Source organism: Nomascus leucogenys, chromosome X, assembly GCF_006542625.1.
Source record: "Nomascus leucogenys isolate Asia chromosome X, Asia_NLE_v1, whole genome shotgun sequence".
Classification (NCBI taxonomy): domain Eukaryota; kingdom Metazoa; phylum Chordata; class Mammalia; order Primates; family Hylobatidae; genus Nomascus; species Nomascus leucogenys.
This window is the reverse complement of record NC_044406.1, coordinates 16141030-16165812: the sequence shown is the minus strand read 5'-3', so window position 1 is coordinate 16165812 and position 24783 is coordinate 16141030. Positions and strand designations below refer to the sequence as shown.

The following is a 24783-nucleotide window of genomic DNA, read 5'->3' as shown; positions in this document are numbered from 1 at the left end:
TCCCCTGTGGTCAGCTTTGCCAATTAGTGGAGCCACTGCCAAGGGCCACTCAGTTCCATCAACCCTCAAAGGTTGCTAGAACCAAATAAAAGACATGAGTAAGGAAAAGGCAGGCCAGGCTTTGAAGTGCAGGGAAGAAAGAGTCTTTGAACTGCTACAAACAGTGCAAATACCCTCACCCATATCAGAGAAGCTGGAAATGTGAGTCAACAGAACAGCCCAGAAGTGACAGCAGCACTCCTCCATGGCCCTCAGCTGGGGAAGTCAGAGGCGTGTGGTAACTGCAGAAATGTCACACACTCAGGCCCACTCCAGGGGAGCCTTTGCACTGCTAACTCAGGCCAGCTGTGGCTAAAGCTCAGCAGAGCCATAGTTGACCTCATCACTGCAAATTTTTAAAAAGCAAAAAATGTAAGATCTCACACACAAACCATGCACATTCTGCCTTTACTGTTTTTCCCTTTTTATTTGTTTTGAGTACAGTCTATTAATGTTAGCACATGTGTAGACTCTTGTAACCATGACCACAATCAGGACATAGAACTGTTCTATTACTCCCCCAAAACTCCCCTGTGGTATTCCGTTATAGTCACAACCTCCCCCAACCCTACCCCTGTCAGCCACTAATCTGTTCTCCATCTCTATGGTTTTGTCTTTTTGAAAATGTTATATGAATGGAATTATACACTAGGTAACCATTTGAGACTGGTTTCTTTCACCCAGAATAATGCCTTTGCGATCCATCCAAGTTGTTGTGTTTATCAATAATTCATTCCTTTTTATTATGAGTAGTGTTCCATTGTCTGCCTATATTTTGAACAGTGAAAAAAGTCTCAGGCATGCAACAGAATGTCAACCTGAGAATATTCTGTAATAATGTGTATAGACAAGTACTTTTATTGACAGTTCCACAGCTAGGCCAATATTTAAAAGAGAAAGAATTCCAAAACTAAGGAATTTTCTTTATTTCTCACAGTATTTAATATGAACCAGACTCATTGGCTAATGTTTTCATTAGCTATTGTGCTGGCTATTAAGCTATTGTTTCTCAGTTCTGAACCTATTCTGTGCCCTGCTGGGACTTTGCAAACATTTCTTTCTTGCCAGCTCCTCCCTGTTAGGTTCTTCCAGTGGGAGTGCAGGAGGGAGATTAGAAGGCTGGAAGAGGAAGAAGGGACTTACTTCTTGGCACTCACTGTTTCTGTTAGCATTGTCCCAGCAGTGGTCCTTTGCCCCCAGCTATGGCAATTGGTTTCAGCCCTCATCTGTTTCCCCACTCCCAGAACCAGCCTCATTATGGCCCCTGTCAGAGATGCTAGTCAGACCCAGCCGTCCAGTACCCCTTTCTAGATTCCAGCTGTGAGTGGTCCTTCTTTGGAGCTTCTGATGCATTAGCACCTGGCAGGCAGCACCCCCTACTCGGAGGTCTGGGTCCCAGTTCCTCAGAAGCTTCTGAGCTCCAGAGCTCCTGAGGCACCAGCACCAGCCAGGCCATGGTTACTCTCCAGAGGTCTGGGTTCTAGTACCGCAGGCTGCTCGAATAACTCCAACCCCTTCCTTCCATTCCTCCAGCCCTGGGAGTGTTAGCTTCTTGCTGCTGTTACTATCTCAGTGTCATCTTAGTTTCCCATTTGCCCTGTCAGTCCTGTAATAATAATGTACCTATGTTAAATTCCCTTTGTGAAAATAGCTGGCGTGATTTCTGTTTTCCTGACTGGAGCCTGACTGATAAAGCACATGGAACCAGGCTTTTACCCTCTGGCTTGCTCTTGACTAAGATACCTAAGGTCCTTGCTACTTCCTGTTCTGAGTCCAATCAGGACAATATGAACCAGCGTGATATGGGGTGTCAAGATGACAATGATCTCTGCAGCTTATGTTATGGCAGAGAGGAGAGCTGACATGATCTCAAAAGCAAACTGCTTCTGGTGAGCCTTGAAAATGGGTATAGAGGGGAAAAGAATTTATTGTGGTCAATAGCTGTATTATTCCACAGGCCAGGTGTTGTGCTGATTTACTTCAAGAAAAATACCACATCTGAACAGCAGATACAATTAAAGTCACCAGCTATTTATAGCCAGTCTCCAAGATCCATCTCCCTTCTCCAAAGACCAAACAGGTGAGTTAAACGGAAGGTATATAGGCATCACCACTTCTGCAATCTTATACCTGACACACTAACATCAAACGCTCCTCTCTCTACTAAACCAAAAAGCAATCTCTAGAGATTGAGGAAATTAATCCTATACACACATACCCTGATATTGTCATAAAGCACAGCTCCTTCAGGTCATTGTTATTTTTGTGCCCAAAACCCTTCAATAATTTGCTGGGCTTATGGAATAAATTCAAACTTTCTAGTCTGGCATTCAAGATCCTTCAATATCTGGCCTACTGAAGCATTATAGCCAGTGCCCTCTATTGACACACCCCTTTTCTTACCAGCCAAAGCAAAGTATTTGAACTCATGTGTATACACTCCATCTCCTGCCTCTCATAGTTTCCTCAGTCTATAATCCTTTTCCTCCCGGTTTTCATATCAAAATTCTACCCCATCCTCCAAGGCCTTCTCAAATACTACGTTTTCCATGAAGTTTAATCCTGCCACCCCACCCCATTCCAACACCATACACCAGTTAGGTATTCACACCTTCAAGTCAATACAATAGACTTGCCTCTAGTCTCCATGTACTCTGGATGAAACAGATTATGTCTCATTCGTGTTTGTATCCTTCTAGTACTTATTAATAGTAGGCATTCAGTTAATTTTTTTCCAAATGAAGGAGTAAATGAGAAAACAATGAGAGAAAGGGCATTTCAAGTGGAGATATTGTTTCGAGAGTACAGGAGGTTTTCTGGAGAAGCATGTGTAGTTTGGGTTGGCTGAGGTCTATGGTCTGTGCAAAAGATTTGTGGGAAATCTATCTGGAAAGGTAAGTTAGGACCCAATTGTAGAGAGTCTGGAGAGTTGGGCTAAGGATTTGAACTTATTTCTTTGGGCAGAATGGAGGAACTGAAGGTTTGGGATCAGAGAATGATTTGTATGTCAGAGATTCGCATAGCAAGGTTAGTATTTTCCTTAACTGGTTTAAAGGAGCAAATTATCTGAGATACAGAGAACACCTAAGCCAAAGCAAGAAAGACTTAATTTGGATGGACAGAACCATTTTAGACAGAAGTTAATAAAACAACAGAATACTTTTGAGAGAGCTTATAAAACTATGAAGACAATTTATAAAGGTAAAATAGACTTGTCTAGGACAAGTCTGGATATGTCTAACTCTTGTACAGCAAAGGCGAGGCTTGATCAGCGTTTCTCAATCCCAACTCTATTGTAAACCAATGGAAAACTGAAAATCTTAAATGAACCCACAGAGAAAGGGAAGGATGGAAGAGGATGAACAAGAGAAGACGGGTCTGGGGATGGGAAAGAGAACAAGGCAGTGAGAAGGTCTTTATCTCTTGGTCAAGTACTATTGAAACACCCTTCCTGCCAGCTCTAGTCTTTGATCTTCTCTCCCGGCTAGCTCCTCTGTAAGTTACTTTGATTTTTCTCAGAAGCTGCTTTCTCATAAGACCCATTTTTTTTCTTCCTGATAGAAAATGGGAGAGTAAACATGGTCACTGTTTATAGCTCTGAACTATGACTAAGACGGTCTGGGTCCTAGTTTGAGTGGCTTCCTTCATTTCTTTCCCAATAAGGCAGTTGGAATGTCCCCTGCCCTTCAAAGACACGTCCTTGGTAAAAAGAAAAGTTTGACTTGACATCAGTCTTTTATTTTAAAATCCCTGGATTATCAGGCTGTGAAATGACAAAGAATCCCTGATATTTTGCTCCTGGCTAATTTTATCAAGTCTGGCAAACAATACAACTGTAAAGGCAATATGTTGAAATGAATTCACTGTTGATCCTGATGATGAGGATTTAGGTCTTAGTGTTCCTCTGGAACCAAATCAACTTTTGCCATAAGGGCTCCGTCTCATACCAAGTATCTTCATCCACTGCCATAGAGACCATCAGGTATCCCACCCCTCGATCATTCTGATGAGGCTTGGAGAGGAAAACTTGTTGAGACTGCTGGCATCCCACTACATTTAAGGAAGGGTGACCTCCTTGCCTGTCTGTCTAGATATCAGAATCTAAGCAGGGACTTGGGCTTCAAGGGTCCTCATGGACTCTACTGCAGGGTGAAAGCAGAAAAAGGAGATGTTTCAACTCAAGTGCTAACCCTGGTGAGTAGTGGCTGTGTGGACTCAGTGGAAAACAGTGCTGTAATTGAATAGGAATGTCTGCCTTAGGCTTGCGAAAGGGAAGAGCAAGTGCATGTCCCAAGTATTTGCAGATCCAGGCCTGGACTGAGAGACGTGACTGATGAGAACCAATGAGCTGAACATTCCATTCAGCAGCAGGTGAGGGTGAACTGCTATGGCTAACTGACTCCATAGTCTGAAATGGGAATCTATGCTGTGACAGTGTGCGCGGAGCCAAAGTGCTCAATACCGTGACAGCTTTTCATCATCTTATATCAGATTCTCTGTGATCTTCTAGATTTTGTTATATAAACTAAAGAAGCTCTGCACTAAGCATTTCTTGGGTGAACTCACCTTCACCTGAAGTCATATATCCATCAGAAGCACTAGGGGTGTAAGTGCCAACCCAGAAACTGTGAAATGTCCATGGTGCCAACTGTGTGTATGCGTGTGTGTGTGTGTGTGTGTGTTTCTATTTTGAAATAATTTAGACTTAAAGAAAAGTTGTAAAAATAGCAGAGTATTCCCATTACTCATTACCCAGCTTTTCCTAATGGAAAAGCTTACATAGCCATAGTACATCTGCTGAAACCAGGTCATTAGCATTGATAAATACTATTAACTGATCTATTAACCTTATTTAAATTTTGTCAGTTTTCCCATTGATGCCTTTTTCCTCAACCAGGATCCAATGCAGGATTGCACATTGCATTCAGTTGTCAAATTTCCTCAGCCCCCTTCAATTTTTTTTGTTTTGTTTTGTTTTTGAGACAGTCTTGCCCTGTCATCCAGGCAGAAGTGCAGTGGTGCAATCATGGCTTACTGTAGCCTTGACCTCCCAGTCTGAAGCAATCCTCCCACCTCCACCTCCTAAGTAACTGGGACCGCAGGCATGCACCACCACACCTGGCTGATTTAAAAAAATTTTTTTTGTAGAGATGAGGTCTTGCTATGTTGCCCAGGCTGGTTTCAAATTCCTGAGCTCAGCCAATCTTCCCATTTCAGCTTCCCAAAGTGTTGGGATTACAGGCGTGAGTCTTTGTTTTTCATGACTTTAACACTTTCAAACAGTACTGGTCAATTATTTTTTAGAATGTCCTTCAATTGGGGTTTGTCAGATGTTTCTCATGATTAGATTGAGGCAACATATTTTTTGACAAGGGTCTCTCACAGAAGTGTTATCTCAGTGCATCACATCAGGAGGTCCATGTACAGGTGTGTTCCCTTACTGGTGATATTAACTTTGGTCACTTGGTTAAGATGGGAAGGACCAGATGAACTTCTGTGGATTCATAAGAACCTTGGCTCATTTCTGACCCGTTGATGATTACGAAAGGAGCAAAGATGTGAATGGACCAGAACCACTTGACAGCTGAAGCAGCAAACTTCACTTTGCTCTTTATGATTTGGATAGATGTTAGACAACATCTCCTGCAGTGAGCTGTTACAGGAGCCATGCATAATGGTCAGAGGGAATAACTCAGATGAGCGACTGGGCATCATCACAGACAGAACCATCCAGGAGGCTAACTGGGATGGGGATGATGCAATATCTTTCACAGGATGTTTTAAGTTTTTGGAGAAGGTGGACATAGAACAGAAAATGAACATCTGATTTCTTGACTAAAGAACTGAGACTAAACTGTTCCTTGCTCTCTAGTATTTAACAACTGGAACTTGAGGGTCCTCCTGTCCAAGAGCCCCACCTCTACCCCATCATGCCCCATCTCCCAAAATGCTACTATTGATGCATGACAACTCCAGGTGTGCTCTGTAAACACAAGCCTGCCTTTGATGCAAACAGGGCATTACAGAATACTACACCCAGTCTATTTCTCTTCAGCCTGAATTCACTGGTTCTCCATTTCTAAATGTTATCTCCACTCTTCTGCTGCTGATGCCACATGTCCATCCAGTCTGAGAAAGTGAGAGGGGGAACCGGGCCAAGCTCTTTCACTGGACTAGACTGTAGGCTTCCACATGCTCCTCCAATCTTGTCCATATGTCCTTTGCTTCCTGCTTCTGTCACCCAACAGGGGTGTGAATGCAGCAACTGCACTTGGTCTTTTAGTCTCCCTGATTTTTATTAACCCCCCAAATTCCCTCTGTTCCACGTGGCACCCCAAGCAGTGCCTATTGAATATATTTCTGACTTGGCAAGAAAGTTCTGTGGTCTGGAAGTTTTTATTTACCTTCACTCATAAATGGGGCTCTGGGACGTTGTCCCCCTGGGAGCTTTTCAGGAACCAGCACTTCTCTCAGAAGAATGTGACCATCTCTTAGTCCCCTCCATTCCACCCAGTCAGTCATTAAAGGTCTGCTTGATGGAGATGCTTTTCTTTTAAAAAATTTTGGCCGGGCATGGTGGCTCATGCCTGTAATCCCAGCATTTTGGGAGGCTGAGGCAGGTGGATCACAAGGTCAGGAGATTGAGACCAGCGTGGCTAACATGGTGAAACCCCGTCTCTACTAAAAATACAAAGAATTAGCCGGGTGTGGTGGTGCGTGCCTGTAATCCCAGCTACTCAGGAGGCTGAGGCAGGAGAATGGCATGAACCCGGGAGGCGGAGCTTGCAGTGAGTCGAGATCGCACCACTGCACTCCATCCAGCCTGGGCGACAGAGTGAGACTCCATCTCCCAAAAAAAAATTTTTTTTTTAATTTTTAAATTTTTTTTAGAGATAGAGTCTCACTGTCACCCAGGCTGGAGTGCAATGGTGCCATCATGGCTCACTGCAGCCTCCAACTCCTGGGCTCAAGCGATCCTCCTGCATCAGCCTCCCAAGTAGCTGGGACTGCAGGCACATGCCACTGCACCTAGTGGAGATGCTCTTCTTGAAAGGCGTGAGGTGTACAACCAAGTGTTCTAGGTGGCTTGCCCAGGTCATTCTCTCTCTCTGGCCTGTGATTCTCCACACACGTATCTACATGACTACTGTTGTTAGTGCAGTGTTGGTTCTTCAGAAAATAGCCATATGCCTGCTGATTTGCTTAGTTTGGGGACACCGTCGCCACCACAATGGCTGCTCTGACAATATGCCTGGGGGCTTTCTCATGGCTTTTTGAACAAGGAGGCTGGGCACCCTATTGAGCCTCCTGCATTTACACCTCTGCAGCCTGGTTTATGCCTCAATGTTATGTACACTGGAATGCTTTCCACTTCACATTTCCAAATAGATTACTGTTAAGGAAATTCCTAATTGATCCTATCTGAGATTTAAAGATTGTCCTCAGTATCTTGAAGGATTTTACATGTGGCAAATGATTATGCTGGAAGCTATAGTCAGCTCCTAATGGAGATCTAAAGCATCAAATGTATTGTAGCATCAGCTGCCTGGTTATATTGGCTTCCTGGCTTCTCATGTAGACCACTGCTAATCCCTTAGAAACATGGAGTCTCACATTTGTGGCCAATCTGAGGTGGAATGATAGGCCTCTGAGCAAGCCAGTGCAGCTTCTTTGCTAGAGTCAGCTTAGTTTAGACTTCATTGAATCAGGTAATCAGGTTGCTGTCATCCTAACATCTGTCTGTGTAAGTCTCTTCAATCATAAATCTGCCCTTGGTGGACTTTCTCTGACTCATTGCTTACTTGTTTGCTTGCTTCCTTGCTTAAGAAGGAAAATGTACACACATTTTTTTTTATTATGTTTTTGAGACACAGTTTTGCTCTTATCACCCAGGCTGGAGTGCAGTGGCAGGATCTCAGCTCACTGCAGCCTTTGCCTCCTGGGCTCAAGTGATCCTTCCACCTCAGCCTCCCGAGTAGCTGGGACTACAGGTGTGCGCCACTATGCCTGACTATTTTTTCTTTTCTTTTCTTTTCTTTCTTTCTTTTTTTTTTTTTCTTATAGACAGAGGTCTCACAATGTTGCCCAGGCTGGTCTCAAACTCCTGAGCTCAAGTGATCCACCAGCCTCAGCCTCCCAAAGTGTTGGGATTACAGGTATGAGCCACCGTGCCTGACCCACACAATTATTCAGGAAGGGAATGGCTAAAGAATACCACCTTAAAGGGATGGGGAAGGGGTGGGAAGCAGGGGAGTGGCCAGGTGGGGTGACTCAAGTGTGAATGAATGAAGAATTCCTTTTAAAGTAAAATTTTAACTTTGTGATCAAGTGATGTAATATAGGAATTGTATAAAAGGGAAGAATTATCTGATAGTCATCTGTGGGCTCTTTGACTCAAAGGCTCTTTGACTTGCATATTTAAAATTCCTAAGTGTATGACTTTCCCCTTTTGGTTGTATAGCAAGCTGTTTTTGTTTTCGTTTTGAGACAGAGTCTCACTCTGTCACCCAGGCTGGAGTGCAGTGGTGCAATCTCGGCTCACTGCAACCTCTGCTTCCCAGGTTCCAGCGATTCTCCTGCCTCAGCCTCCTAAGTAGCTGGGATTAATGGGCACCTGCCACCACACCTGGCTAATTTTGTATTTTTAGTAGAGATGGGGTTTCACCATGTTGGCCAGGCTGGTCTCGAACAAACTCCTGACCTCAAGTGATCCGCCTGCCTCGGCCTCCTAAAGTGCTGGGATTACAGGCATGAAGCAAGGTGTTTTAATCCACAGTTATGCCTTACTGTTCCATTTAAAATTATATCATTAATCTATCAATAAATATTCGTGGTTAAAATGAAACGAAAATACTGCTTTCCAAAGTTATTAAAAGTTAGCTATTTTCTTCCCCACCTCTTTCAGGGTGCTTGTTATTCATTTGTAATGTAGTTAGGTTTATTTGGTGCTGTTTGTTTTCCATTTGGGGTTCTCCTCACATCTTGGTTGATCATAATTATTTATTTATGGGGGGATATATAAAACATTACCCGAGCTATAACCCAAAAAATATACTCAAAGAAATGCCATCCCCCTTGAACCTGCCACCACCATCCCATCCCCCCATTCTTTCTACCCCACTCTCACTCATCCCCTGTAGGGAAATCCATCTCATTTATTTCTGGTTTATCCTTCCTGTACAGTCAATTTCATTATAATGCATGTTTTGAAAATTCAAGTTTGTTCCACTGTGATCGATATCAATGTGATTGATATTGATTCAAATTTGTTCCAATGTGATTGATTGTTCCAATGTGATTGATATCTAAGGTATCACTTGAATACCTAAGATATCTTAGGTATTCACGTTTGAGCATAACGTGAGACTCTCTAGATGAACGCAGCAACTGCACACAGCTGAACTGAGCTGCGTAAGAGTACATAACACACACACACATCAAATATCTACCAGCCACCTCAGTTCACTCCATATATTAGGAGCCACACCTGCCCACACCTGGTGTTATGACCTTCCCTCCAGTTTCAGGTAACCTTCCTTTCAGTCCTTCCCAGTAACTCACAAGCTGTGGCCCTTCTGTTGCCCAATCCCCAGGCACCTCCAGGACTTTTTCTGGGTGAAGTGCCAATTTATTGCAGTATTTTTGTATTTTTAACCATTTACAGTGTGTATAACTGCTATTGTATTTTATTAGGTTCCTATTTGTGTGTGTGTGTGTGTGTGTGTGTGTGTTTGTATGTGTGTGTGTGTTGTCATGGAAGAAATTTTTGAGTGTTGTGCCCCTAACTCCCATTTTCTCCATAAGCCCTTTGTTTTTTATTGTGCAATTTTGCACAGTGTGGAGATTTTTAGGGATGCATATGTTGTGTCACAGCAGAATGGATTCTTTCTTTTATGCAAATAAGTGGCTACTTGTATATTTTCTTGTATAGTTATAGATCACTTATGACTGGGATACATTCTGAGAAATACGTCCTCAGGCAATTTTCTTGTGCAAACATCTTAGAGTACTTACACAAACCTAGAAGGTACAGCCTACTACATAACTAGGCTATATGGTAGAGCCTATTGCTCCTAGGCTGCAAATCTGTGTGGCATGTTACTGTACTGAATACAGTAGGTAATTGTAAAACGATGTGAAGTATTTGTATATCTAAACACAGGTAAACATAGAAAAGGTACAGCAAAAATATGACATTATAATTTTATGGGACCAACAGACTATATGCAGTCTGTTGTTGACAGAAGCATTATCATGTGCTATATGACCACATACCCTTCTTTCTAACATGAAGAGTAGCGTACTGTAGGCACTTTTTTGGGCTTTGCCTTTTTCAATTAAGAATATGTCTTAGAAATCACTCCTTATCAGTTCATAAAGGTCTTCCTGCTTCTTTTATTCCATCACTCTTCTATGTATAGGTATTTGGGTTGTTTCCAACATCTTGTAATTGTTAGCAATGCTGAAAGAAATAACCTTTTTGTATTACTGGAGGTGTATCTTTAGTAGAATTGCAGAAGCAAAAGGTAAGTGCGTATGTGGTTTGGTTAGATATTGCCAAATTGCCCTCAGTTAGGTTGGACCACGTTTGAATTTCCACCAGCAATGTATGAGAATGCTTGTTTCTCCAGTTTCACTAACAGAATATATTGTTACATTGTTTAATTTTTGCCAGTCTAATAGGTAATATGTGGAATCTCAGTGTTGTTTGCATTTCTTTTTTTTTTTTTTTTTTTTTTGAGACAGTCTCCTCTGTCACCCAGGCTGGAGTGCAGTGGTGTGATCACAGCTCACTGCAGCCTCAACCTCCCCAAGCTCAAGTGATCCTCCCACCTCAGTCTCCTGAGTAGCTGGGACTACAGGCATGCACCATCAGGCCCAGCTAATTTTTGTATTTTTTTGTAGAGACGGGGTTTCACCATGTTACCCAGGCTGGTCTCAAACTCCTGGGCTCAAGTGATCCTCCCGCCTGAGCCTCCCAAAATGCTGGGATTATAGGCTGCATAATGCTCTGGCCTGCATTTCTAATTGAGAGTGAGCTTGAACAATTTTTTTTCAGTTTAAGAAACATGTCTATATTTTTTCTGAATTGTCTGTTCACATCTTTTCCTCAATTTTTCTTCCAAGGTTTTGCTCTTTTCTTTATTCCTCAATTTTTAAGAGGTATTTATCAATTAGAGGTATTAGCCCTTTTTCTGTTGCACATATCTTCTCCCAGTTTTTCAGTTGTCTTTTGATTTCCTTTACGGTGTTTGGGCTTGCAAAAATGTTTACTGTTTAAATGCATCAATCTTTTCTTTTTTCTTTTCTTTTCTTTCCTCTGTATTTTTAGCCAGAGTTAGAAAGTGTTTCCCTGGACTGAGGTCAAAGAATAGTTCATGCATATTTTCTTCTAGTACTTGTGTGGTTTCATTTTTTAGGTTTAGGTCCCTGATCCATTTGGAGTTTACTGTTGTGTATGGTAGTATGCATCCCATTAAATGATTTTTAACTAGAGGTGATTTTGTCCCCTCAGGGAACATAGTGCAGTGTCTGGAGATATTTTGGGTTGTCACAAGTGAGGGGAGGGGCTAAGGATGCTGGCAGACATTGCACAATGCACAAGATGGTCCCCACAACAAAAAATTATTTGGCCCAAAATGTCAACAGTACTGAGGTTGAGAAACACTGATCAAATTTTTCCTTTCACCAAATGGCTATGCAGTTGTTCCAGCATCATTAAAAAACTCCATCTCTTGCCTCAGTTATTTGTGATGTTGCCTTTATTGAATGTTTTTATATATACTCTGGTCTCTTTCTGGACTTTGTGTTTTATTCTACTGATACATCTGTCTATTCATGTGCCAATACCACAATCTTGTAATTATAGAGGCTTTAAATATGTCTTAACGTCTGGTAGGGCTAGGTTTCCTTTTTCAGTGTTTTCCTGGCTAGTCTTATGTGTTTGTTTTCCCATAAGTATCTAACTCCATAAAATAAAGCTTATTGGTATTTTTATTGAAATTGTGTTAAACTTATTAAGTAACTTAGAGAGAACTGATTTGTTTGTAGTGTTGAATCATTCTATCCAAGAACAGGGGATGTCTTTCTATTTGAAAAAGTCTAATGTTGTGTCTTTAAGGAGTGCTTTAAAGTTTTTCTCATAGAAGTTTTACACATTTCTGGTAAATTAATTCCTAAGTATTTAGTCTTCTTTGTTATTGCTGTAAATGGGGTTTTCTCTAACATTAGATATATATACATACATATATGCATATATGTATGGAAACATTAGAGGCATTTCTAATTAAAAATAGATACTGAATTTTGTTTAAAGCTTAGCCAGTATCCAAGGAGCTAACCATATGGGTTTTCCCCTCCTAGATCTGTTAATATGATATATGATACTAATAGATTTCCTAATATTGAACCAACCTTCCATTCCTAGAATAAATCCCATTAGTCACAGCATATTAATCTCCTAATATAATATGATGTTATATTGTTTGCTAATGTTGAATTTAGTATTTTTGAATCAATAATCATGAGTGATATTGGTCTGACTGTCTTTATCAGTTTAGGTGTCAATGTTATACTTGCTTCATAAAAGAAATAGGGAAGTTTTGCTTCATTTTCAATGTTCGTAAACAATTTATAGAGCATTGGGAATATCTGGACTTTGAAGGTTTAGTAGAATTCCTCTGGGAAACCATCTAGGCCTGATGTTTTTTAGTGGCATGGCTCCTTAATAACTTCTTCTGGTTCTCCCATGGAAGTCAGTCTGTTTAAGCTTACCAATTCTAATGAGGCCAATTCTAGCAATTTTTATTCTTCTAGGAAATTATCCATTTCATCTAGGTTTTCAAATTTATTTGCACAGAATTCTGCAAAATAGTCTCTTATAATTTTTAAAATTTCTTTTGTTTCAGTGGTATTTTTTCCTGTCATTGCTTATTTTATTTGTGTTTTCTCTCTCTTTTTCTTGGTCATGTTTTTTCAAACAATCAGGACCTAATTAATAAATAAAAATCTTGTGTGTGTTTAATGTATAGAGCATATAGTTGGGTTTGCTTTGTGAGCCAAATTGAAAAGTTTTAAATAGGCAAATTAAGCTCACTCATATTCATTGATATGACTAAACTCTGATAAATGTTATAATTATGTGTATTTTGTTATATTTCTTATGTTTCTTCCTCTGTAAGATGTGTTGTCTTCTCTCTTTATATAAAACAATTTTTTGGTGTTTAGGAAGATTTGTATTTTTTTTTTTTTTTTGCTAGTAGTCTTCTTTGTTCTTATACCATTTTAATGTCCTTAGTCCCCTGTTTTATTATTCAAGCCTTTACTGTCTGGTTAACTAGTTCTTATTGGTATCCTTTAACAGCCACTTATTGCCTAGACAGTAATCAATTAGCTTATTCTATTTTCTTCTTTACTTCTCCCTTCTCTCATTTTTAGTTGTATCATTCTCTGTTGTCACAACATTTAAAATTGCACCTTAGTTTTCTATCTTCACCTCTACTATACTTTTAGTTTTAGATCTACATTTACATGTATTAAAATGTATGCTACCCATCCTTTTGCTGACATTTCCCCAGTTATCCCTTGGTTGGATGAAGCTTGTCCTGTGGTAGATGCCTCATAAAGGACTCATGGGTGCAAAATTCTCTAAGTTCCTGTATGTTGAAAATTGCTTTTCTATACTTGATGAACAGCATGGTTGGACATAAAACCCTTGCTTCATATATTCATTCATTGATCTTTTGCAATCACTCTATGTGGATCTGCTAATCTATCTCTTACTCATTTGTGTGGCTTTGGTGTGTTTCACAAGATCCCTAGTTTAATGGCACCATCTTCTGTCAGTTTGTTGAAGTTCAAATATTTTAGTGTATTTGTTTGTTTTGGTGGTGAGGCAGGAGTTGAAGGACACACACAACTCCTGCGTGCCCTTGAATTTTTTGGTTTTATTTTGTCTTGCAGGGTCCTAGAAATTTCCTTTTTGCCTCTTTTCTTCTTCACTCCCAATTGCTGAAGGGCAGATTTCCCTTCCTGTTTGTCTTTTGTCTCCCCCAGAAGCTTTACATAGAGAAAACTGCTCCTGTAAAATATGCATACTTTTAGGTCCTTTTTTGTAGTTTGTGTCTATCTGAAAAAATTTGTAGTATTTTTCAGACTTAGGGCAGACAATTTTTCTGGTGGTGGTTTTAGATCAATCTTAGGACCCACTGCTAGTTCATCTCTTCCATGTAGCTTTCTGAATCTGCCCTCCCTCACCTTGTAACAGGAGGAAATATGCTGAGACTTGGTGTTTTCTCTCTTTTTACTTAACAGTCAATTTGATGTTTGGGAATTCTCTGTCCTCAAGTTATGCTGATGGTGTGTTTTTCTGTGTAGTTTTATTTTTCCCTTCTTGTTCTATATCATTTTTGGAGGAAATAATGGGAGATGGGGACCTAGGGTATCACCGTTATCGTCAGCTACCTGGGAGTCTCAGTGTATATTTCGATCCACCAAAAAACCTGTGTATTCAACTGCCTCAAACAGGCTACTTTCTAGCCATCAGCACTGTAAGTCTAAGTCTAATAGTTTTTGAGCACATAAAAGTATTGTTTCTTACCAAAGAAAGGCTGTGTAGACTATTTCTAATGGTTAGTACCAAGAGTGAAAAACACATGGTTGGATTTGCAGGGAACAGGCTACCTGTTACAGCTCTGGCAAATGCTCCTGTTTTGATACACATTTGCCATTCTCAATTTGACCACAGCCTAGACAAGGAAGAAAAATTCCCCAGAAATTCTGCCTGGAGGCAAATGACTTTCAGTAAGTGGGTTTTTGTTTAGTACACAAACACACCTCACTGGGAACCCTTTCCTCTCCCTACCTTTCCCTAAATAATCAGTATTCTGACGCTTAACAAGTCAGTCTGCAGCCAAGAGTTCATGTGGACAGAAGTTGATCCCAGGCAATTTCTCTTTCATATTGCCCTTGGGAACATTTTTACTACAAACTTTTTACATTTGGTTCCTAGCCAGGCCCAGATAACTCTTCAGATCCTTTACCAGCCTAAAGCTGTAGTTTCTGTGGTGCATTAAAGAAAAGGTTGAGATGCTATGTGCAAGTGTTGATTTCGTCAAGTTTGTTTCAATCTCTTCTCTGTAGCTCAGGTCCACAGTAACTTCATGTCCCAAATAAATTATCTTAAACTAATCTCTGGCTATAGAATTTCAAAATCCAGCAGGATGGAATAGATACCCTTTTTTTTTTAAGGAAGCCTTTCCGTGAAGTGACCTCCTTTGCCACCCTTGATCAGTAAGGACTCTTAGATGGGCTTTAATTGGAGATACTCCTTGAATTTTCAGCTAACAAAGGGTTTAGGGTTTTATGCTAAATTGGCTCGTCCTGTTTCCTGTGAGTTCCCCTTGGAGAACTTTTGGTACAAATTAAATGTCAAGAAACCAAGCGTCCTCTCTTCTCACTTGTAGGAGTTATGAGGTTACTTTGGAGCCATCACCAGATGCTACTAGACAGATGACACTTTGTCCCTTGAAATTTTAAAATATCCCATGGCACCCTTAGGAGTTCACTGCAGTGCCCTAAGGCACCTCAGCACACAGTTTGGGAATCACAGATATACACCCTTCCAGCCTTTTCCCCCTATGCATATGTATATGTGCACATACATATACATTCATTGACATTTTTTGAGATTATACTATACACAAATTTATAAACTATGTAAAAATCCCTGATAATAAAATATACATTTTCCCATGTCATTAAATGTTCTTCTCTAACACTATTTTTGATATTGTATTCTATCCTATAGTTATATCAGTATTCATTAAACTAAATCCCTATTGTTAGACATTTGGGATATTTGTGATTAACTTTCCCATTGTAAACAGTGCTTTGATGAACACCCTAGTGAATAAATCTTTGCATACACTGATTATTGCCTTAGGGTAAATTCCTAGATATAAAATTGCTGGATCAAAGTTATGAATATTTAGAGTTTTGCCCTCTAGAAAGAGTGTAACAATTTATACTTCCTCTAGTCTTATATGTGAGTATATGTTACAGGCTTTTCATTTGATGGTAAGAATTTTATTGTAAACGATTTTGAATATAGACTCACATTCAGGTATTTTAGGCACTGCACAAATACAAATACATATACATAGTTTAATCTTATTTATAAAATAGTTTAATCTTATTTATAAAACATCATATTTAGCCTCCTTAACAACCTTGTAAAGTTGATATTATCCCCATTTTACAGATAAAGAGACTGGAAGTCAGAAAGATACAACAGCTTTTTCCAAGTCACACATCCAAAAAGTTGTAGTGCTGGGATTTAAACACGGTTAGACCTATGATCTTATCACCATATTGTAGATACTTCAGGGAATTTATTGGCTAATAACAATAATATCTGATGTTTATGTAGTGCTTATGTATGTGGTACTGTTTACATGTATTATCATGTTCAATTCTCATGCCAAGGCTATGAGGTACTATCTACTTCTATCCCCAAGACACTGAAATGACTAACTTGCCAGGGTCATACAGCTCGCAAGTGGTAGAGCTGGTATTCAAAGTCAGGCAGTTTAGCTTCATGGTCCATGCCATTAATGACCAAGGTATAGTACAATAGCCTGCAGAGTTGCAGAAGACTGTATATCAATCTCATTATGAATGCTTTCTTAAAGGAAGAAAAGCATGGCTTCACCAAATCTCATACATGAAAGGAGAGTTGTCTAAGAAAATGTCTATCCAGCAATTTGACTACAAATTTCCTGTCCCAATACCTGCAGCCATTTGTCTTTCAGCAATATACAGTCTTGTAAGTTTGAACTATGTTCTATCCAGGCCTAAGGGATATAACTCAAATGAAAATCTTCTAATCCTTGTAGTGACCCAAACTCTGGAACAAATAAAACAGTTAAAATTACTTAGAAATACTAAGTATTATCATTTGGGATGGACAAACTTACTGAAGTTTACCGAAGTGTAATCCATAGTCCTCTCTTATTGATGTTTGTTGGGTAAGTAAATGAAGTACTCTCGTTGCTATTCATCATTTTAAGCCTTTTCCTATAGTCTTACTTTAGTATTTAGACATTATTAAAAATTATGCAGATCATGAGAAAGGGTTATATTTTATGTAATTTTTGTAAATGCTCAAAATCCTTCTCTTTCACCTCCCCCTTCCAAGAGAACCAACTTAATTAGCCATAAAACATGTCATAATGAATGGGAAAATATTTTAGCATTTTTATGCAGAAAATGCCTCATTAAAAGCAAATGCCTCAGCAAGCAGATTTGAGCTGCTTAAGAACTTCTGCTTTATGACAAATCACTAGCATGTGAAACTGCTCTATCTGAAGAACTAGAAAGCCCTAAGAGGCCCTTATCTCCTTTTCTTATCCTTGGGCTGCAGTGCAGCAATGTAGTGAGTGAGACATGGCACTCGGTGTGCACTTGATGAGCACTGAAGGACCTGCCTGCAGTCCAGCTACAAATAGGAAAAATGTTTTTATATTTTGTCCAGTATCACTCAAGGTCTTATCTGGATGTTATATCATGTGGATTCATTTAGATAAAGTCTGTTTTTGGCTGGATATTTGGCACAATGTGACTCAAATATTTTGCATCTCTCTTGCATATTGTAAAAGCCATGAGAGTGCACAATTTAGAGTCATACATGCAAATTTAATTTCTAATAAAAACCTTAACTCGTACCCTCACTATTGTAACTTCTTTAGACTTTGGGTCTTGAACCAGAATGGCAAGACAGCAGGAATGCAGACATTCAGACAGGCAGTGTGGGCTGATTCGGTCACAAAAGCCATAGTCCCTCACTTCAATGATGCCTGCTCAGAGGCACAAAGTGCTCAGTTGTCCCCACTGAGGCCCCAGAAGGCACATCTGCGGTGATGTGTTTGTAGTGGCTGCTGATAGTGTTTGCAGGTGTTCTGAGCTGGGCTCAGCTTTATCATCTGTGACCCATGCTTGAGGGCTTGGGCTGAGTTACAGCCACATCCATCTGGTCAGGGCTGAAAGCCCCAGAGGCGATGATGTCACCATGGTATTAAGTTACCCTGGAGAACTAGCCTCCTTTGGAGAATGGGAAAGCATGAAATGATGGCATGATTACTCTTCAAATGGTAATTTTTCGCATCACTTAAGTTCTTTACCAGATCACCCCACCAAGTCAGCCATGCTGTCACTTCACTAGTAATAACAGTAGTGGCAGCTGTGGTTAACATTTCTTGAGGTCTTACTCTGTATCAGTCAGTCATTGGGCTAAGCGCTTTACATGCCTTATCTCATTTAATCCTCTAGCCCTATAAACCAGGTACTATTAATATCCCTATATTACAGATGAGGGAACTGAGGGCAAAGAACATAAGTAACCTATCCTGAGTCCTTCGGCTTGCAAGCAGAAGAACCGAGGTTTGAAGTATGTATTTTTTTCCCTGATTTTAGTCTGTAACTATTCTTGCTTTACTGCATTGTGCTACCAGTTAACTAAAAAATATGTCTGTATTCCAAAAAAGAGGCATTTCTTTCAGTAATGAAAGGAGGGGAAATGAATTTGTTCCCAAATGCCCATGATTTGAGCTCTTAGCCAGCCCAGCCTCTCTCACTGAGAGGCAGGAAACTGACTCCCAGACAAACTGATGTTTCATCAGCAGCAAGCATAGGGCTGCAGGTGGCCACCAAGCTTACCGTTAAAAAGTGACGGTCCTTAACCTCACGCCTCCTCTGGCTGTGAGCTGGAGGGTAGGCTGGCAGTGGAGGAGCTGCAATGGAAAACGGGGCAGCTGCTCTTTGCTCTCGGCGATCGCTCCGGCTCCGGTGTTCTGAGAAGGAGAAAAAGCAGTAATACTGAAATACACTTGGCATTTTCAATTTCTCTTTTCCCCTTGGGAGTGTTAGCAAAAGGCTGAAAAAAAAAAAGTGAGTTTTCATTACTTTAGCTAATTTGTATACCAAATAAGATTTTCAGAATGGTTTTTAATTGAACTTTCACTTAATATGAAATTGGATGCGTACATTTCAGTGGGTCCATCTCATAATCTGTACAAGAGGGCTCACTTCTGAGTTCGGTGTGACTTATTTCAAAACAACATAAGCAACAACAACAACAAAAGTTGAGAACATAGTGGAAGATTTGCTGCCATCAGTACTGGAGTGGAAAGTAGGTACAGACACAACAGAGCTGCCCGGCCCACCCACTGGGTACGGGAGCTGGCTGTCACTGGCTCAGGGGAGCTGATTGCTACATATTCAGGAATTTGTGTGAGTCCATTTTTCAACTGTTGGTACCTGGAAATAACTCATGCTGGGAGTATTTACATCACATGTTTGCTGAGTGACTGAGAGTGAATTTATGCTTTCATCAAAGTCTAGTCTTTTAAAATTAGAATGTATTTCATTTCTCTGTATTTCGAATGGGCTGTGGTGGGTGCCTTCACTGCCATGGGCTTTTCTAGGTCCTGTTACTTGTTTCTGACAGGCCTCCCCAATGCTGGCTCCATTTTCTTTGCCCCATTCAATGTGCTGCCCCCTAAACTAGGAACTGAGCACTCTTGAACTTTCTGTTTTCTATCCATGTCTGACTTGGCTGTCCATGTGCCTCGCTGCCTGAACGTAGTGTCTGTGTCGAGAAGATGTGATAGTATTCCCCATCTCCCTTTGCTTGGGATTCTTCTGACAAATGTTGGCTCCCATAAGCAATCAGAGCAAAGTCTTCAAAACCATGTAGGTAGTCTTTGCTAAACTGCCTCCAAAGTCAATGTTTATCAGAAGGCTGTTTAAGATAAATGTCTTCCTTGTTAAAGTGCCCACCTCCAATGCCACCATCATTATGCAAGCAAATAGTGGGCTTTACTAAATGGGTAACACAAGGAAAAGTGTTTACTTTCTTAAATCAATACAGAAGAGTCGCTTACAGGTGTTACTGGTTAGGAAGAAGTGAAAGGAGGGGAGTAGTTGGAAGGGAGATATCAACTCAATTTTCCATTCAATTGCTCCCCTCCTACACAATCTTAAATATATGTCTTTCTTTGCCCTAGGCTGGGAGTAGGCAGGCTAGGTTAGTGGCTCCCTAATAATACCTTTTTCTGGTGCTGAGGTAGGGAGAACATTAGTCCACTAGAGCCTGAAACTGCAGTGGAATCTTGCTCCCTATTCCCTTAGACCAATGAAACTTATGCTGCAGCCTGAAACTTGAAAGGAAAGGAAATATAAAATATAATTATCTATTTATGGTTGCTTATGAATCTCTCTCTCCATAGTTTATGAACATAAATGATAGCATCACATAAAGCCACTACTGGCTCTGAGCATTAAAGAATTACTAAGAAAAGGGGGAAAAAGTAATCAGAGCCTAAATAACTTGAAATACATGTAGATGCTACTTCCTCCACGAAGCCCTCCCTGAAGCTCTATGAAATGACTTGGTACATTTCTTCTTAGCCTCCCTATCACTGTATTGAAATTACCTGGTTACTTGTCTGTCTCTCCACTAGACCAGGGATTCCTTGTGGGCAGCATATGTTATTGCTTTTTGACTCTTAGGTTCTAGAACACTCCCTTGCCTTCAATAAAATTTGTTGGGGGGTTTGCTATCAAGCAGATCTTGAAGACAGCCAATTTCTAGGTTTTAATCTTGGTCCTCCAGCTCTCTCCTTACAGTCTCACCTCCAAAAGAAACACAGAGCTGCTGCCACCACAGCCTCATTTGTCTTTGTTTCATTATCCACTCCCTCATGGTGGAAGCAAGGCTATTCCAGCTGTCCAAATAGAGAACCTACAGGGATGCTCACTGCAGCGTTTGCTGAGCATGGCAGTTGTCTGATAGGTCAGTATTATTCATGGCCACCAGATGGCAGAAGCAGATTATGCTGATGAATACAGCAGTATGCTATTGTGTTTCTTGGACAAGGTTAAAAAAAAAGTCACTTTCTAATTTTAATTCTACACTGCATGTTTTTAATTCCATGATGGCTATAATTCTTGTTTATGGCTCTCTGCAGTGCTATTAAAACTACTACACCCAAGATATGCTATTGAGCCAACCGCAAAACAAGCCAGTCTGTGGAGGGTAAAATGCATCTCCACAGTCTTCCTTCCAAACCCCAGGGGGCCCCACATCCCTCTCTCACCGCCCCCCAGGAGGAAGTTCAGAGAAAACTGATATTGGCACTTGCTGTTCTTCAGTTCTGCTTTAAGTCTAAACCTGACAAAGCAGTGAAATGTGATAGTTTACGAGCAGCTTTGTGTTATCTGGTGGAATCCATAAAATCCTAATCAGGGATGACTTATTAATAAAATAAAGGGATAAAAATAATTATACCTAAAGGGCTGATGTTACCCAAGCTTTCGAATGATAGGACCTGAGAAAGGATTTGGTGAGAACAATCAGATTCCTTTATAGTCATCCTGTGCCCTCAATGTTCAACCAGTTTTTTGCAAAACTTGATTCAGTTCCACAAATGTTCATTGAGGACCTACTATATGTCACCTTCATGCTAAGTGCTTTGATTAAATTAATAAGATATCATCCTTGCCTTTGAGTTGCTCATAGATTAATGGCTTATTAGTGGTTGGTTGGTAAAACAGGCCCATAGTGGTTGATTATAAGATTCTAAGTGGCAGGATGGGAGGATGCACAGGATATTATGGGAAGGGTGCCTAATCCAGGCTGCAAAGGAATGGCAAGCATGGAAAGAAAGATTTTCAGAAGGTGGCTTAAGTTAAAAAAGAACTTCTTAGCCAACTATAAAATTGAAGTGAATGGTAAGTATGCCAAAGATGTTTCTAGAGGATACTGATCATCACTCTTCATTGTAAGTGTCACAATGTCTTCCCCTAATAACCAAGGAAAATTTTTAGAAACAATTGCTTTAGGGATATTAGGAAGTTAGCTCTTTCATTAAAAGGAAAAAAAAGATGAGGAGGGAAAAAAGATGATAATTGAAGGCAACAAACTATTGCAGATAAGGATAGGGGAAAAGGCAGGAGTTATACAAATGTGGAATAAATAAGATGAAAACAATATCACCATTTTGTTTCTCCACTTTGATAATGACATTAAAATATTTTACTTGCATTTTAATACTTTTGCAAAATGCCATTTCTTAAAAGGTTGTTATCTCTAGCTTTCTCAGGACTGTGAGAGACATGTAAATATCAGTATCTATTTCCATGAGACACAGTGTATGGCAAGGAGGAAAAGAGCTCTGGCAGGCATTTCAGAGGCTTAGGTTGGGTCCTGGTACCACACCTAACCTGCTATGTGTGACCCTGAGCAAGTTTTCTCACCTTTCTAGGCCTCCACGTGTCCCACTAAAGAATGGGGGCATTAGACCGATCACTGGTTCTCGAGAGACGCAGAAGAGCCCTCTAGGGGATCATTCTAATTGTTACAATGATTGGATGGGAGCCAAAGATGACAGCCATCCCATAATGCAGAGGATGGTCAATGAAAATGTGTCCCAGGTCTCACATAATTTTAAATGTTCCATCAGAATCTCTTATAGGGGAAAAACCTAGTGCCTATTTATGAGTCAAGCCAAATTCCCTTTTCATTATAATCCAAAGTATTTATTTTTTGCCCATATCTAATATATACTGAATGTACCAGTTTTTATGGCCATGCTCTCCTGCCCCTCGGAATAGTTTCTGAAGGTCTGTACTTAATCCAGACTTACATTTGACAAGTGCAAACATCTGACTGCTTCATGATGTCTTCCAGTGGGGTCACGCCTGAGCATTTGCATATTGAAATAGATATTATTATAAATAATTTCCTTTTAATTTCTCTTTATTATCATATTTAGACCATAATATTATTTTTTCTTATGTGTATGGGTAGGGCATATTACCCATGGATTTCATTTCAGGGTAGAAACGGGAGCGTTTCAAAGTACTTGCTACAATAAATACAATAAAGGGGTGTGTTGGGGCTGATGGGACAGAGGACACCTGGATGGGACAACCTCTGAGTTGTCTCCCGCAAAAGCCCCCAAGCCCAGGATCTGTCACCTCTGCGCAGGGCTTGCAGGCTCTGCCGGGCGTGGCGGTGCAGCTCCTCCACGCAGGGTGGCCTTGTGGCCGGGAGGAAGATGTTGCGCTGCTGGTGCCACGGGGCGCGGTAGTACACACTCAGCTTACTCTCGATGTCCAGGTTGGAGACAGCTGCAAGACAAAGAAACAGGGCATTGTCCATCAGTGGCTTTAAGTTGTGCTTTTGGCCAACCCTGGGGTAGGGAAGAGGACAGGAGTAAAGTCTGGGTGGAGTGGAAGTCCAGACTACTGCATTCACATTAAGAACTAACTCAAGGCCGGAGAAAGGTTTGGCATTTACGATACTGATAGGGACAACCTTTGCCCCTGAGCCAAGGCACGGGAGGCTCCAAGACACCAACCGTCTACCTATGACTAGCTAATTTCCTCTCCGTACCTTCATTCCTCACCCTTGGCACAGTCGCTCATCAACACTGACAAGCCCCTGGCTAGCCTGCTTGGGGGTGGAGATGGGGGTCCTGTTTCTGAAAAATGTGGAGGAAAGCCTCAGAGATGAATGGAAAGGCTGCCTCAGCTCCAGCCTTCTGGCCGCAGGGCCTCAGAGCTGTAGTTCTGCACGCCGCCCCTGCTGTCAACCTGAACTTTGGCCTATACCTTGCCCTGCCTCTGTCCCTTGTGGTCCCGTCCCCAAGGTATGCTTATCATGTCCTACACCTACCGGCTCCATTGCCTGTCATCTTTCAAAGCAATGCTCTTCCTTGGTTTCACCCAGGGGTGAGCATACGTATTAAAGAAACCATCATAGGGGTAATGAGTATTGAGGCAGATGCAAGATGAGTTTTTGCAACTCATTCAAGAGATCAAGGAAGGCAGGCTTCCTTCCCCCAAACACAGCATTTAACTCACTCTCATCTTCTTCATGTACACATGGATCCTAGGATGGAACTCTCCATGAGTTAAACAGAAATTCTGCTGGAAGCAGATGTTAGGAACCAAGAGGATTTTTACTAAGAAATGGCTGCAAAGAGGACCTCACAAGTACCTGGGTAGCCTGTCAGCCTCGGGAATGGCAAGAACTGGCCCAGTCTGCTTTACCCTCCAGACACACTATCCAGATCCAGACTCCTGTCCTGGGCCCACCCTACTCCTCCCACCTCCCAGTCTCATCTCTTTCCACTCTGGTTGAGTAATGGGGGATTGACCGAGAAATCAGGCTCTCCCTGCATGCAAAAGTCAACTCCTACCCAATGGGGGCAGAGGTCATTACTAAACCCAACAGAGAGGACCATGAATTCATGTGCTCATGACAGCTGGGAGAAGGGACAGAACAGAAAGCCTGCCTGTGGAAAGAATGGGCAAGAAGCCAGGTGGGCAGTCCTAGAAGTAGAGGGGCTTCTGAGCACCCCTTCCTTTTAGGCTCGTCTTTTCAGGAAGGTGGGAGCCAGGATACAGGGCTGGGCCAAGGTGACTAAGAGGTAGACCAGAAGACTCTTTTCTAGTCCTTCATTCCCTTAGCACTGCTGACCAGAGGCTTAGGGTGGTAACTTTTGACAGCCCCTCAGAAACCAGGTCAAGTGTCCATGGCTCTTTAATTCTTGTGTGGGGAAAACCTGAGCCCCTCCTATTTATCTTAATGTTGCTCTGAAGAAAAGACTCATCAGAAGTGCTTGTCAAAAACACAGATTCCTGGGCATCAGTGTAGACTTTGAATCAGAATTTCCAAAA

General features: G+C 41.1%; 1 protein-coding gene across 1 annotated transcript in view; it reads right to left on the bottom strand.

Moving 5' to 3' along the window:
• Positions 1 to 23260, bottom strand: part of NHS (NHS actin remodeling regulator) — a 48117-nt gene extending 24857 nt beyond the window's left edge. Inside the window, exons 1-2 of the mRNA XM_030807003.1 lie at positions 23077 to 23260; positions 18754 to 18887 (exon numbers count right to left, since the gene is read on the bottom strand). Of these exons, the coding sequence (XP_030662863.1) occupies positions 18754 to 18887; positions 23077 to 23260 (318 nt within the window). The remainder of the gene's footprint in view (positions 1 to 18753; positions 18888 to 23076) is intronic.
• Between the last annotated feature and the right edge of the window lie 1523 nt (positions 23261 to 24783).